Here is a 13,514-nt window from a genome sequence, read left to right on the forward strand (position 1 = left end):
CATGCCTTCGTATCACATCTTGGGGTGAGCAGAGGTTGTCAGAGGTGGGTAAGGTGATTAACTAATACGCACTGGACATCTGGCAGAAACAAAAAATCACGAGCTGGGAGCAAACCCAGGCTCCCTGGAGGTCCTGCTCAGCTGCTGGCACCAGTCCCTGCTGGCCCCGCACCAGCACCCTGCCATCACTGCCCCACTCTGGTACAGCCGTGGCATGCTAGAGTCCCTTCTGGAATCCTTCAATCTGCCACATCTTCCCAAGGCGAGCCGAGGTGGCCACGCCGGGCCCGCAGCCCATCAGGAGCACCGTGCCTGCCTCTCCTGCCACCACCCACTGCTTCCTGGGGACCCCATGTCCATCCACCGCCACTGTGGCCGGTGCTGGGTCCAGCCCAGGCCGGGGCGAGGACGTGGTACCAAGGTGGTTATGCATGTCTTTACGGCCGGCAGGGCCTCAGCACCCTCCGCCTGCCACAGCACCTGCCTGGCCTCACGCAGCCCCGGCTGGTCTCACCCTCCTCTTCTCTTCCATTTTTTGCTTAGTTAGGGGGAGTTAGGTGGGACACCAGCGTAGTGGAGTTTTAAAGCCTGCATTGTCTGGCAATTTCTGACTGGGAAGGACCAGCCAGGGGGGACATGGTCACGGGGTAAGCTGGGGACAAGCTCAGTGCGCCGGCACAGCCAGATGTGGGGCTGCCTCTTGCCAGGCAGCCCTGCTGCTGGCGTGGGCCCTGCCGCCGACATGGACCCTGCTGCCAACATGGACCCTGCTGCCGACATGGACCCTGCTGCCGACATGGCTCCCTGGCCGAGGATGAGGGGCTGTGCCCATGGGACAGAGGGGAAGAGCCCAGCACTGCCACCGGCTGCCCAGTGGGGATCAAAGAGGACCATGACAACTGCTCTCAGCTTCACAGGCTTTTATTTTTCAATCTGTACACAACGCCATTGCTATTATAATAAGGCATCAAATGCACGGTTGAAAAGCTCATGATGGACTGTGACATTTTGCCCTGTCGTGGGTCAAAAAGGAGTTTTACAAGATTAAATCGGTTGCTTTCCCAGTTGGTAAACTTTATATTCATTACAGACAGGTTTTTAAAAGAATTACAAAGATTAAAAAACTGTAAACATATCAAAACCAGCAACAACCCAGCGTAGCTTCATAGGAGAGAAGTCTCAGGCATCCCTGTGGCGGGGCCGGCGGCAGGCTGACCATGAGGAGGCGAGGCCAGCTGCGCCTGGCAGCCATGCCAGGGCCAGCACCTCATGGCGAGGGGACGCCTCTTCGGTGAGAGTCCCCAGCAGGCACTGGGCAGTTCCCAAACGGACAGCCTCGGCCAAAAAAATGCCTAACCAAGAAAAATAAACTGAGAAAACCGGTCACCGGGGAGCTGTTTGAACAGCGGGGAGGTCGCCGCCAGGGAGCCTCACCACAGCATGGCTGCAGGCCTCCGGGTCCCTCCGGCGGGAAGGCCGAGGCCAGGACACGTCATGAGGTAGAAAACGGGAAAGTGTCATGTTTCGAAGTTAGGGTCGGTCAGAAATAAACTGACTGGCGGCACGGATCCCAATACGTTTCCGAGGTGCTCCAGAGGGCACTGAAAACCCACCTGGTACACCCCAAAATTTACATCCCCAAAGAAGAAAGCTCTCCAACAATCCATGTGACAACTTTAGCCCAGGCAACGAAAAAAAAAAACACACGATTTTTTCTCACACTTCTACCCTTAAAGCATTTAAATTTTGAGCAGGGGAAATAAAATTGCGAGGGTGCATGAGAGGGCAATAATTTCCCTTGGCCTCAGCCTTTGGTACCGCCTCGTGCGAGGTGAACGATGTGATGGCTCGTTCATCGGGCAGCGGGCTAATACATTCATTTTCCACCAGACAGCAGGTGTTTTGGTCTCAGTTGTACCACACAGCACCAGAACCTGAGAGTCCAGAGATATTATATCGCACCACCAACCCACACAGTCCTGTAGCTTGTAAACGTAACTTGTTGGGTGATCAGAGAAATGTCCTGAGAGTTTTCATCTGCTAAACTCCTGCACTCTGAAGGCATTCCTTCGCCTCTTTTGTAGCGGACAGTAACACCAAAACAAAGAAATGGTGTTAGTCCTGTTACTTAAATTTTCTTACTCCTCACACTTCTGCAGTGTATATTTAGATTATTAGGTTGACTTACGTTTCCTTAAAATGCCCAGGGAAAATCTGAGGGTTCATTTAAGTATTGCAGGCTCATGATCTATGACAGGCATTTTACAAAGTGTCAGAAAACTTCCCACTTGATAATAACATACTGACAGTCGGGGGAGCGTTCCCTTTTCTAGCGCTAATAATCAGCATTAAGGCATGCCACGGTTCCTACAAGAAATCTGTGATCCTTACAGCATTAGCTGTCATCTTTCTGCAATAATGGAATGTACTCCAATTCTATGCATATGTATCATTAAAAAATAAAAATAATGTCTCTCAAAACCACCAGCCTCAGTTTTAGAGCTTCTGCTGCGTAGGTGAGTACAGCCATTCCTGTTAGGGGCCCAGGCTGGTGAAAGGGTTTTCATCCCCCACAACATCCATCCCTTGCCCCACGCCATCTTGCTGGCCCCAGCTCAGCACCGTTTGCCCTCTCAATTGTCACGGGCTTCCCTGGACCTCTGGAGGCCATGGCCAGCCCCTTGCTGTCCTCAGGGCAGGACAGGAGGCAGCGCTGTCTCCACTGCCCCACCTCAAGCTGGTGGCAGGCCCTCGTACCCACCAGCAGGCAACGGCCATGTAAGGAGGAGCCTTCCTCCTCTGTGTCCTGCTTCTCAGGCTATTTCCTTCCTCACTCTCACCGATCACAACAGGCTGAAGGCTTCTCCTCACATCTGGAAGCTATTCCATTTATTTACCCTAGAAATTCCATCCCGAATCCCTGATGACACATCCAGAGGGATGTAAGCTCTCCAAAGACGACTGCGGAAATGCTGGCCACTGTTGAGTTCCTGCCCGCAACACGCTCTGGACCATGACATAAACTGGCAAAATCATCTACTAGGCAGCAGCACCGCCTAATAAGGCTGCTCCTTTAATTACCAAATAACACTGAACTAAAGCGGCGGTTAGAGCAGATAACATCTAAAGCAGCATCTCTTTTGCAGGGCCAACGTTAAAGCCTGGGTACCACATCACGCTATTTACAGTGACCAAAGGCATGAGCCTGGAGCAGTGCAGCTCCGCAGGCCCTCGGTCGAAGGCACCCACGCACCCACGCGCCCGTGGCCGGCAAGCAGGAGGGACTGAACTAGGTGAGTGCCAGACACAGGTGCTGCATGTGTCTCCTGACATGAACAGCTAGAGAAGAGGGAATAAGGAACCAGGGGACAAAATGGCATTCAGTCTCTCCATGTGAGGATGCCACGTTTTCACCTGCCACTTGTTACTCTGAACCTTGTGCTGCCACATACTCTTGGGTGAAGGGGGCATAAAGGAGATCTCCTCCCCCCTTCCCAAGATAATTCTTCTCAGGTATGTCACAGTGGGAAAAAAAGTATCATTTAAAAAATATTTGATATTCCTGATATTTGAGACTTGGCTCACGACTGACAAGGCTGTGACAGTGAATCACATGTTTCTACAAAGACTCTGCAGCCAGAGGCTGTACAGACAGAGCTCTTCACTCACTCATGTTTGGCTTTGGCAGGTAGACATATATATATATTAACATACATATATATGTTAACAGGAGATATATATATATATATATAAACCACTGTTCAGTAAGAACTGACAGTGGTGCATACAACAGTCTCTGTTGGTTTTCTCAGCACTGCAAGCACACAACTTTAATGTTCCACAGAAACTGGCTGATAATAAATAGCATCAGTGGTACAGGTTTTTGGCTACTGTGCCACAGAACTGTAATTAATAACATGTACCCTTGATCATCCCCTACGTTAAGTAAGTCCCATGTTAGCCAGTAAACTACCTGATATTTAGCCTTTGTTTTTCCTGACAATTTACTTTTTACAAAAATTGTTTTTTATTGAATGAGCCCCAAAAAGCTCCTTCCTGACCTTTCCTTGCTGGTTGTGAGAAGGCTGACAGCCTCGTGACATAAAACTGAAGTTTCAAAAGGACCAGGAAGATGCAGACAGACCCAGTATAAGCAAAGCCCTGCAGCTGAGCTTGAATTTCTTCTGGCATCTGTACTGAAGGAGAAGTGATCAGTCTCAGCATCCCCACGCTTTTTCACTCTTTGGGTCTTTTGAGACTCCAAACAAGAGGTCACTTAATTCAAGTTATGGCAGTTTTCATACAAAGACATCTGTCCACCAGGAACTAAACTTCTTTTATATGGGTCACTATAGCTATCAGAAGTTAATGACTATCAATCATTGCTAATCTGAACTGAAACGGAGCCATTAACCTCAAACTGAAAGAGCCTTTTGTCTCCTACCAACACCATGAGCCATATGGTTCCCTGCTCTTTGCCTCTAATTTTATGTTTTAAATAATGATCACTAATTGTACAATTGTTTGAAAATATGGGAGGTTTGTGGCAAGTCATGACCAAGTGGTGTTCTTTTTTCCCTTAGCTCTCACTCAATAGAAGAGAAGGGATCAGCTTAAAATTAAAGGATAAAAAAGCATCTCTCTTAATTAAATATTAGCCCTGCTATTTGATTATTGGTCCTGCTTCTTAACAGTCTACCAAGTAGACTGTTAATAATCCTGCAGGCTGCAATAATTAACAGCTTCCAAAGTGTCAAGGTCATTCCTGTACTATATGGGAGTAATAAAAAAATTATATAGGCAAGACACCAATGGAATGTTTTATATTAGGATAAAGGAGTATCTGAGGAACCTACTTATCACAAATCTCTTTTTATTCAGTGGTTTTCATTATTTTATATCAGTTGCATTTTCTCTGGCACGTTTCCCCTTTACAACAAGTGCTCATATACTGCAAACATTCGATTATAGAGTTTAAGAAAAAAATGTTCTTGTCAGACAAATAAACTGCATCACCAGCTATCTTTAGCCGCATCTGTTTTCTTTAATGAAACATTTTCCTGTAGAAATGCTGCCTTAAAAATCATGACCACACTAATTATCTATGGCAAGCACATCTTCCTCAACTAACGACAGCTCGAGCATATTATCATTTGCACCAGACTTCATTCTGAAATTGAAAGACCCATAGAGCTTCGCAGACTCCTTGGAGGATGCAAACCTGCTCCTCCGGTACAGCTCCCCTTTCCACATGGACATCATCAGCAGGCTGGAGAGCACCACGCCCCCCAGGGTTAAGAGACACAGCCCGGCAATAACACAGCGGTCCAAGTGAGCCCCGATCCTCGCGCTCTCGTTCTCCAGCCTCTCCATCTCCCGGGCAGCCACCGTGTTGGGGTCCACAGTCACGTCTCTGGGTACCACATAGGAAATGATCACCAGCAAAATGCCACTAACCAGAAACAAAATGGCACTAATGAATCCGTAGTCCACGGATTTCCCTGCTGCCACCTCCGAGGCAGTGTCGTCCTCCTCGGAGACCAGGGAAGGAGAATCATGCACCCACTCGGGTGGCAGCTCCCTGCAGGAACGCTGCTGTGGAGGGGCATCCTGGCAGTGGTCGCCTGTAGGACTGGGGGCACTTCTTGCATGCTCCAGGTTCACATTTTCATCCACGTAGGTGAATGACGTCTCCAGCTCCTGGGCACAGCAGCAGGCTTTCTTTTTCCCTCCATCCTCTTCCCCGGGCAAGCGCTCAGGCGGCTGGCAGGGCTGGGAGATGCCGGGGGGCGCAGGGTGCTCCTGGGGCGAGGTGCCCCGGAGGGAAGGCTGGGGTGCTGGGGAGGGCTCAGCCACAGGGCCCCTCTGCAAGGGCTTGCAATGCCTTTCGCAGCGCAGGGCTGCCACGGCAGCCGCTGCTCTGGGGTCCACCTCACCCCCCTCACGCTGCTGCTGCTGCTGCTCGTAGGGAGGGGAGGGCAGGCTCCAGCCGGCCGCAGTGCCCAGGGGCGCCTGCCTGCTCTCCTCGGCCAGGTAGAGAAGCTCCATGCAAGCCATCGACCTCGTCCCGGCCAGCCCCGACTCCTGGGCTACCGCATCCTTCAGCAAACGCTGCCCCTGACCTGCCGAAACGGCTTCACGGTACCGGAGCTGCTCTTCTACTCTTTCACCACCGTTTTGTTAGGGACATGGCTTGTGTCAGCTGTTAAATGATTAAACAAATCCTCTCTGACATTCATTTCTTTTTGGTCTGCAAATGAAAGAGCAGAAGGGAAAAAACAACAAGAACAACAAAACCAAACCCGACAACCTCATGATGATACACTAATAAACCAAAGAGAAGATAACGCAAATGTAATATATCAGTCTCCCTCAATTGTTCGAAGGGAGATGGCAAACACGATTGTTTTAACCACGCATTTAAAACGGCAATCCTCTTGCAGATCCAAAATCTATTAGGGAGTCTAATCAACCTTTGACACCAATATCCAATTAAGGCAGTAAGTCATCTACAGAGCATGGGATAACCAGAAAAACTGCATAAAATGTCACAGAAAAGAGACATCTAGTCTTTTAGAAGCAAGTGACTCCCCCACCCCCTTCCAAATAAAGAATTTTAAACTCAGATTCTCAGACTAATTAGAAAGAAACACGCAAATCCCATGTAGCTCAATAATCCAGGATCTGTATTCTCTGGTGGAAATCTGATAATCCTATGGGAAAAGCAGTGCTTTCCTATAGCAGATCTCCAGTTTGATTAAGAGCTTTCAGAATGAAATTATGCCTCAAAGACTGATGACTCAAAGGCGGATATTACTTCTCATCTGCAATTAATTCGTTATTACCCCCTTCTTCTGCGCCCCGTCCCCCCCGGAGGCCGAACGCCCGGTGGCATGAGGAAAACCCTGCAGCCCGATAAATGTGTTGCATGCGTAGAAAACACATGTGCGCCTGTCGCCTATACGTGACCGGCCACAGACGCTGCTCACTCACGCTCTTCCCGGGACCTCAGGGGGGACCGGCCACGGATGGAAACGCCATCCCCGCCGGCGCGGGGAGATGCTGGATCCACACGCAACTGGGTGACCCGAGTGATACCGAGGTTACAGGCGCGCAGACACGCACAGACACACACGCACGCCCCGCCAGGCAGGAGCACGCCTCCTCCTCCTCTCCCTCCTCCTCCTCCTCCCGCCGCGCTCTCACCTGCCGGCGGGGCGGCTGGTCCGCCCGCAGCGCTGCCCGCCCCGCACACCTACCTCCCTCCCGCCTCCGCTATCCGCACCCGCGCCGCGGCCAGCGCCCCGGGGCCCCGCCGAGCCCCGCCGAGCCCCGCCGGGCGGCGCCGAGCCCAGCCGGGCAGTGCCGAGGCGGGCGGGCTGTGCCGGCGGGCGGGCGGTAGCCACGGCGGCACGCTGGGAGTTGTAGTCCGCAGGCGGCGGGCGGACGCGCCGCTGCGGCAGGGCAAGGAGCCGCCTCCGCCCGGCCCCCCGGCACCCTCCGCGTGGGGGTCTTGTGGGGGTACTCAGCCGCCGCCTCCTGGGTCTCGTTGCCAGGGCTCAGACCTTACCGGTCAGTCCCCTCCGAGCCCCAGATTCCTGACACGGGCTTGGAGAGGAGCTTCAATAAAGCGAGCCGTGTGAGCTTGCTCTGGTGCCTGTGTCTAGCTCGATCATCACCCAGGCTTTTTTTCCATAGTCACGAGAGCTCACGACTTACTCCATGGAAAGATAACATCAGATTCTCAAATGATCACAGCTTTCCCAGAGCCGAGACTTCAAGAGATGTGCTCATTGCAGGAGACATACAGGAGAATCTCAGGAGCTCACTCCACGTTGGCAGACCCTCCACACGCTTTCTCTGGCAGGCATAAATGACTATTAAAGAAAAGACTGTTGCCAAAAATACATAATAAAATGAATGTCTAATTGGTACGAACTGCTTTTCTTACCAGCGCTTTCTCTGAAGTGGTAAGCTAGGATGTGAAAATAAATTGTGGAGGAGGAAGAACTGGAGATTTATCATAGACGGATACTGTGCTTCTGGGGAGCGACCAGGGTCTGGGACACAAAGAGGGTGGAGGGAGGGACCTTTGGCGGGGAGCTGAAATGAGGGTGCCTATGGAAGTAGAAGTGAGCAGCACCTGCCTGCATGGCTGTCGGGTAGGAAAGCAGGGGCACAAGAGGGAAAGATGAGCTGGGGAGGAACCAAACGAGGCAGAAGGGAGAAGGACGCCCTGTCTGAAGGAGTTGTCCTGACATCAGAGGACAAGGTGATTCCGTGTAAGGACTCTTTGCCAATTCTGAAACACTGCATTAGGCAAACAAGTCCAAGTTCTGAAGACAAATCCTGATGGGACCGGAAAGACCCAGCACAGAAGATTCAAACCTTTGTGGCCATAGCTCCCATGAATGTCAAAATATCTTGCAAGGACACAGCAATACCAGCAGACTCCCAATGCCCGTCTCACGATTGCTCAGTGCTGTGGGTGGTTCGGACCACTGTTTCAAGCAGCTCCAGGCAGCTTTTCCATTAGCAGAGTGCAGTTTCAATGCATTGAATGGTGTATTATTTACTCTTTGAAGAAAAATTGTAAAGAGAAAATTATGGAGCAGAGAAAACAGCACAGGCTGTCCTTGGAGCTTTTTGTAACAATGATCTCTTTGAAATAAATAGAAAGGAGAAAATAAAACCTAATCAAAGAAACAAACAAACAAAAAAGCCTATCTGTAAATTGGTCACATAGTTTAAAGCAAAAGCAAAGACAGAAGCTAACTCTCTTTAAGGCTATTGTACGTTTCCATTTGGGAAGCAGCAGGACAGGAACATACAGATATTGGCCGCTGACACCACAAGCTGCACCTGCCACATCCGATAGACAAGTCTTAATTAAGTGACTGACAGGACAAAATGCGGTGCTCAGCCCCAGCAATGCAGCCTGGAAGAACGCAAGCACCTCTCCTGGACCCCAGCACATCCTGCCAAGGCCTTGGGTGGGCAGTTTCTTTCTGATAGCTGATACAAAGGCAGGAAATTGTTGTCAGTGCACAACGAATGGCCGTGCCATTGATCTTTCAAAACCCAGGAGCTACAGCGCATATTCTTGAGCGCTTGCTAGAGCTTTACTTGTTATTTAACCACACGCAAACATCTTGCTGCTCTGCCACGCGCTCTCCTCCCCAGTATGTGCCAACTTGCGTTGGGCATGTATATTCATTTGTTGCTAATAATTACAGTTCCACAAAGTAAGGAGCAAACAGAGAGGGACCCACAATAGTCCCAAGCCAAATGTTGTCTATTCATATATGCCTTCCCTGGTGATGCTGTCCCTCCTTTGCTTCCTACAGTGCACAGACTCTTATAGTGAAATCATTATCCAGTTACAATCCGCAATACTGATGTTTCTTTTCTTTACTTTGGATGCAAAGAGTTAACAGCATTTTTGTTTAAAGAATGTGATTGTTGCCAATGCTCGGAAGTGTGGAGGTGGTGAAATGAATGCATAGCAACACATACTCTGCAAACACAAATACAGCTGGTGAAAAGATTAATCAAGCAAGGTCAGGAAGTAAGAACATTTGTCACAGAAAAAAATGGCCACGTAGAGCTAAAAACAGAGTGATGGGCACAGAATGGGACGGGAGTAAAAGAATGTAGTAGACTGTCAGGGTTGATGAGCCTTGTTGTCTCTGCTGCAGCCTACCCTGTCACACAGTCCTTTCAGAATAGGGCTATAGTAGCAACACAGTGATAATACGGGATGTGACAGTAGACTGATAAAGGTGTCTCAGTTGGGATATAATGGATTAAATCTAAACCATGCTCTAGAGCTGCTTGGAAGCTCTCTTCCAATTGACCCAACTATAAATAAAGTATGTGAACTAGATGTATACTTCTTTTCTGTTCTCAGTAAGCTATGTTCAGTATAACACTGGAAGGAGGCTTGTGAGATCTAAAAGTGGTTTCACACTATCTGTTTGGAGCCTTGATGAGGGCTCGGCCAGCCCTGAAGACATCAGAGAAACCAGGGAAAACTGGAACCGTTTTTCTAAATGGTGCATCCCATCAAGGGCTGGTGAAGGATGGGTTTAGAAATATTCTGCTTGCTCTTACCAGTCCAGGAAATTGTCCAGTGCTGGATGGGATCCTCAGTGGAGCATTCTCCTAAACATTTTTATACTTTTAATTCCTTTCAGCTTAATAATGTATACACAGAGTCCTTTAGTGATTTTGTGTTCGCAGAAAATTCAATTCCTTGCTCCACGTGGTCATGGGACCGTGGGTTTCCAGTGTTCCCTGTGCAAGTCTTGCAAGACTGCATAGCTTTTAAGATAAAGGTGCACTCTGGCCAGCATGGCTCAGAGCATAATGTATTCAGACAAGTCTAGGGAGACTATTGCATAAACTTCCCATTTCCACTCAAATAGATCACATTGCTGAGTAAAGTAAATTGGCTAGAGAGCCAATAACAAGGGGCTCCAGTAAAATTTAAAGCCTATTAAAGAAATATATGGACCTGTGTACAGGTCTGTGAAAAATAACAAACGTCGTAGAAGTGAATGAAGAGGCAAAGCTAAGCTTTTATATAAAGTGCAAAAGAAAAAAGTGATATATGTCTTTTGCTTAGAGAATATAAGTATTCTGAGGATAGCAAGCAAATATTTGGACAAATCACTATGAAAAGAAGTATCCAGCATTTTTGTGTGTTTAAAACACATTACTGTCACAGATCTATTGATTTATAAAGCAAAAGTAGATAGGAAAGCAATTTAATTCTACTTTGGTTGCTTCACTAATGCACATCCATTGTGCATTAATAAAAGACACAATAAGTAAATAAATCTACAGAGACGAAGAAACCGTAGATGTGTGATACGATGTACCAGAATTGTCAAGTGGTGATTAAATCCTTGCTAAAGTCTTCTGGTTCCTGTGTCTGACTGTGTGAAAATGTGGTTTGGATAACTAGAGCTCCTGAGCGAGAATGAAAGTAGTCACTCCTTGGTCTTAGAGCAAAGGGTCATCTGGAGGAGCAGAGGTGGGAGAGTAGGCTGTTGACCACCTGAAAAACACGGTTGACATAGCCCAGTTTTTTGGTCAGTTTGTTTGGACATTTTTAGCTATGTTCAGAGAGACTCTGCAAGTAGACTCTGTGCAAAGAGACTCTGGGGCGACCAGTGACGGGTGGCGTTCCTCAGGGTTCAGTACTGGGACTGGTGCTGTTTAACACCTTTGTTAGCAACATGGACAGTAGGATTGAGTGCACCCTCAGCAAGTTTGCCAATGACACCAAGCTGTGTGGAGCAGTCAACACACTGGAGGGAAAGGTTGCCATCCAGAGGAACCTGGACAGGCTTGAGAGGTGGGCCTGTGCGAACCTTATGAAGTTCAACAAGGCCAAGTGCAATGCCCTGCACCTGGGTCATGGCAATCTCAAGCACAAATACAGGCTGGGTGGAGAATGGATTCTTCTCAAGCACTGAGAAGGACTCAGAGGTGTTGATTGATGAGAAACTCAACATGTGTGCTCGCAGCCCAGAAAGCCAACACATCCTGGTCTGCATCAAAAGAAGCGTGGCCATCAGGTTGAGGGAGGTGATTCTGCCCCAGTGTACTGATTACAGAATGGAGGAATGTAAAGGAAAAGTGGGATGAAAGACTACTCTGCAGGGAAACAAACCTGAAAATCAGAGGCTGCTTAGGGGAGAAATGAAGAAATCACCAAGGAGGTTTTAAGCAAGGGATTTAAAGGACAGAGGATAGTGTGGAAAAAAGGGGAGTGCAACATAATATGAAGAAATAATAGCCTGTCGCATAAACTAGTGATTTTTCTTTATGCTGGATCTGGAAACAAAAATTACTCATGGCTGTTGCAGTACATATAAAACTGTGGGTGAAAGAAGAAAGTGAAGGCTGCAGTTTCTGACAAGACAAGGACACATAGCCTTCAGTAAAATATATATTGCTGGTGACAGAATGAGGTTTTACAGAAATTATCAGGAATAGTAGAGATTCTCTATTATCAGCAAAGTGTTGAAGAGTGTCTACAACAACAACAACAACGAAGGAGTGTTCACATTAGAGAGGTAATGCTGATAGTTTATGGACTGAGCCTGTATTAAAAAGGCAAAAAATATAAAAATAATAATAAAATCTTCTTCTCTTGATAGTGCTTTATATCTATGTGTTTCAAAGTACATTAAAAAGCTGAAATCATTATTCCCATTTTAAAAGGTGAAGAAGCTGAAACACAAGGAAGTTGTATAATTTGTTACAAGCCAGATAACAAGCTAGCACCAAAATCAAGGCACCAAAATTAAGATGAAAGAATAAGGGCTTGAGCCTTGTTCCTCATGCCACCCCTTCTAGCCAACTGAAGTGGGCAAGTGGTGACTTATGAGGGAATTAAAATCATCATACCCAACAGGGGGAGAGCATTTGGCATGAGGGAAGAGAGCCATGGAGCTATATTAAGCTCTTAAGTCATAGCATCAGGGTAAAATATGCCAGGAAGGTATCTCAGTGGGGTTTCAAAGCAATGCTAAGGCCCTTGCAGACTGCCAATGGTGACATTTGTATCTAAATTAGCAGCCAGAATAGCCCAGATTCAAGAGGGCACAAGGCAGAGCTTTCCTCCTCTTTCTCTTCCTCTCTTCCCCAGGGTCTTAAGCTAAGTTCATGCTGAATTTATCTGTGGAGCAAAGCCTTGTCTGTGTGTCTAGCCCTGGCCCCATTGCAATCACTATGGCATTTTTATAATCAACTTTAAACAGACCAGGGTTTCTCATTGCCTTTTCCCATCTCCTGGTAGTAATGAGTTTCCTTATAGAATGTTTTCTTCAAGGAATGGAAAAAAACTGGTGGGATACAACAGCCTAAAACCTGGGGGATATGAAGAAAAGGGGAAATGTAAGACTAATTTCAGTCATACAGGCCCTGACAGATCTGGAAAACTCTTTCAAAGGGCAACATTTCTTGTTTAAATATTGAAAAACAGTTTGAACAAAGTACTAGAAAAGAAACTGCAAAGTGCAACCCTTCACAGGGCCCAGAAATGAGCTAGACCATCTATCTCAGCATTTTCCTCTCTGAAGTCCGATGCTAAGATTTGATCCTGTTTGCTTTCCAAGGGGGTGTGATCAGAGTGAAACGAGAAGGATAAATATTTCATCTTTTTCAACAGTCAAACCTTTAAAGTCCAGCCTATCCCCTGAATTTTGAGAATGCAACCTGAGGTTTTTAAACAAGACCTCTATTGATATCAGCGGCGGACATTGCAGACCAAACACCCACAGAGCAGTAAACATTTAATTCATCACATATGGTTAAGGCTGTTAACCTTCTTCTTGTCACATAACCGCTGTTCATATTCCTAAGGACTTTCTATTTGCTGTCCTCCTTTGATAGCCTTGGAGGAGGGAGTAAAGTCTGTTCTTAAGGCTGAGTTTAATGGAGGTATCTGGAATCAGTAGAGGAAAATAAATCCTGGCCTGATGGTTTTGTTTTTCTTTAGC

General features: G+C 47.6%; 1 protein-coding gene across 4 annotated transcripts; it reads right to left on the reverse strand.

Annotated features, from left to right (window-relative positions):
- Positions 1-793: 793 nt before the first annotated feature.
- TMEM74 (transmembrane protein 74) lies at positions 794-7,380 on the reverse strand. Of its 4 annotated transcripts, none has more exons than XM_063327407.1 (2): positions 7,260-7,380; positions 794-6,250 (listed from the first exon to the last, which is right to left on the reverse strand). In XM_063327407.1, the coding sequence occupies exon 2, from the start codon at positions 6,055-6,057 to the stop codon at positions 5,095-5,097; it is 963 nt and encodes a 320-aa protein (XP_063183477.1). In that variant the 5' UTR covers positions 6,058-6,250; positions 7,260-7,380; the 3' UTR covers positions 794-5,094. The 4 variants fall into 4 exon arrangements, with proteins under 4 accessions (XP_063183477.1, XP_063183479.1, XP_063183476.1 ...); XM_063327409.1 differs by lacking the exon at positions 7,260-7,380 and adding an exon at positions 7,207-7,225; XM_063327406.1 differs by lacking the exon at positions 7,260-7,380 and adding an exon at positions 6,994-7,145.
- Between the last annotated feature and the right edge of the window lie 6,134 nt (positions 7,381-13,514).

The sequence above is a fragment of the Chroicocephalus ridibundus genome, chromosome 2 (genome assembly GCF_963924245.1).
Source record: "Chroicocephalus ridibundus chromosome 2, bChrRid1.1, whole genome shotgun sequence".
NCBI lineage: Eukaryota > Metazoa > Chordata > Aves > Charadriiformes > Laridae > Chroicocephalus > Chroicocephalus ridibundus.

Coding starts and splice junctions, on each gene's coding strand:
- TMEM74 (XM_063327407.1), bottom strand. CDS start 6,057: ATGGCTTGCATGGAGCTTCTCTACCTGGCCGAGGAGAGCAGGCAGGCG.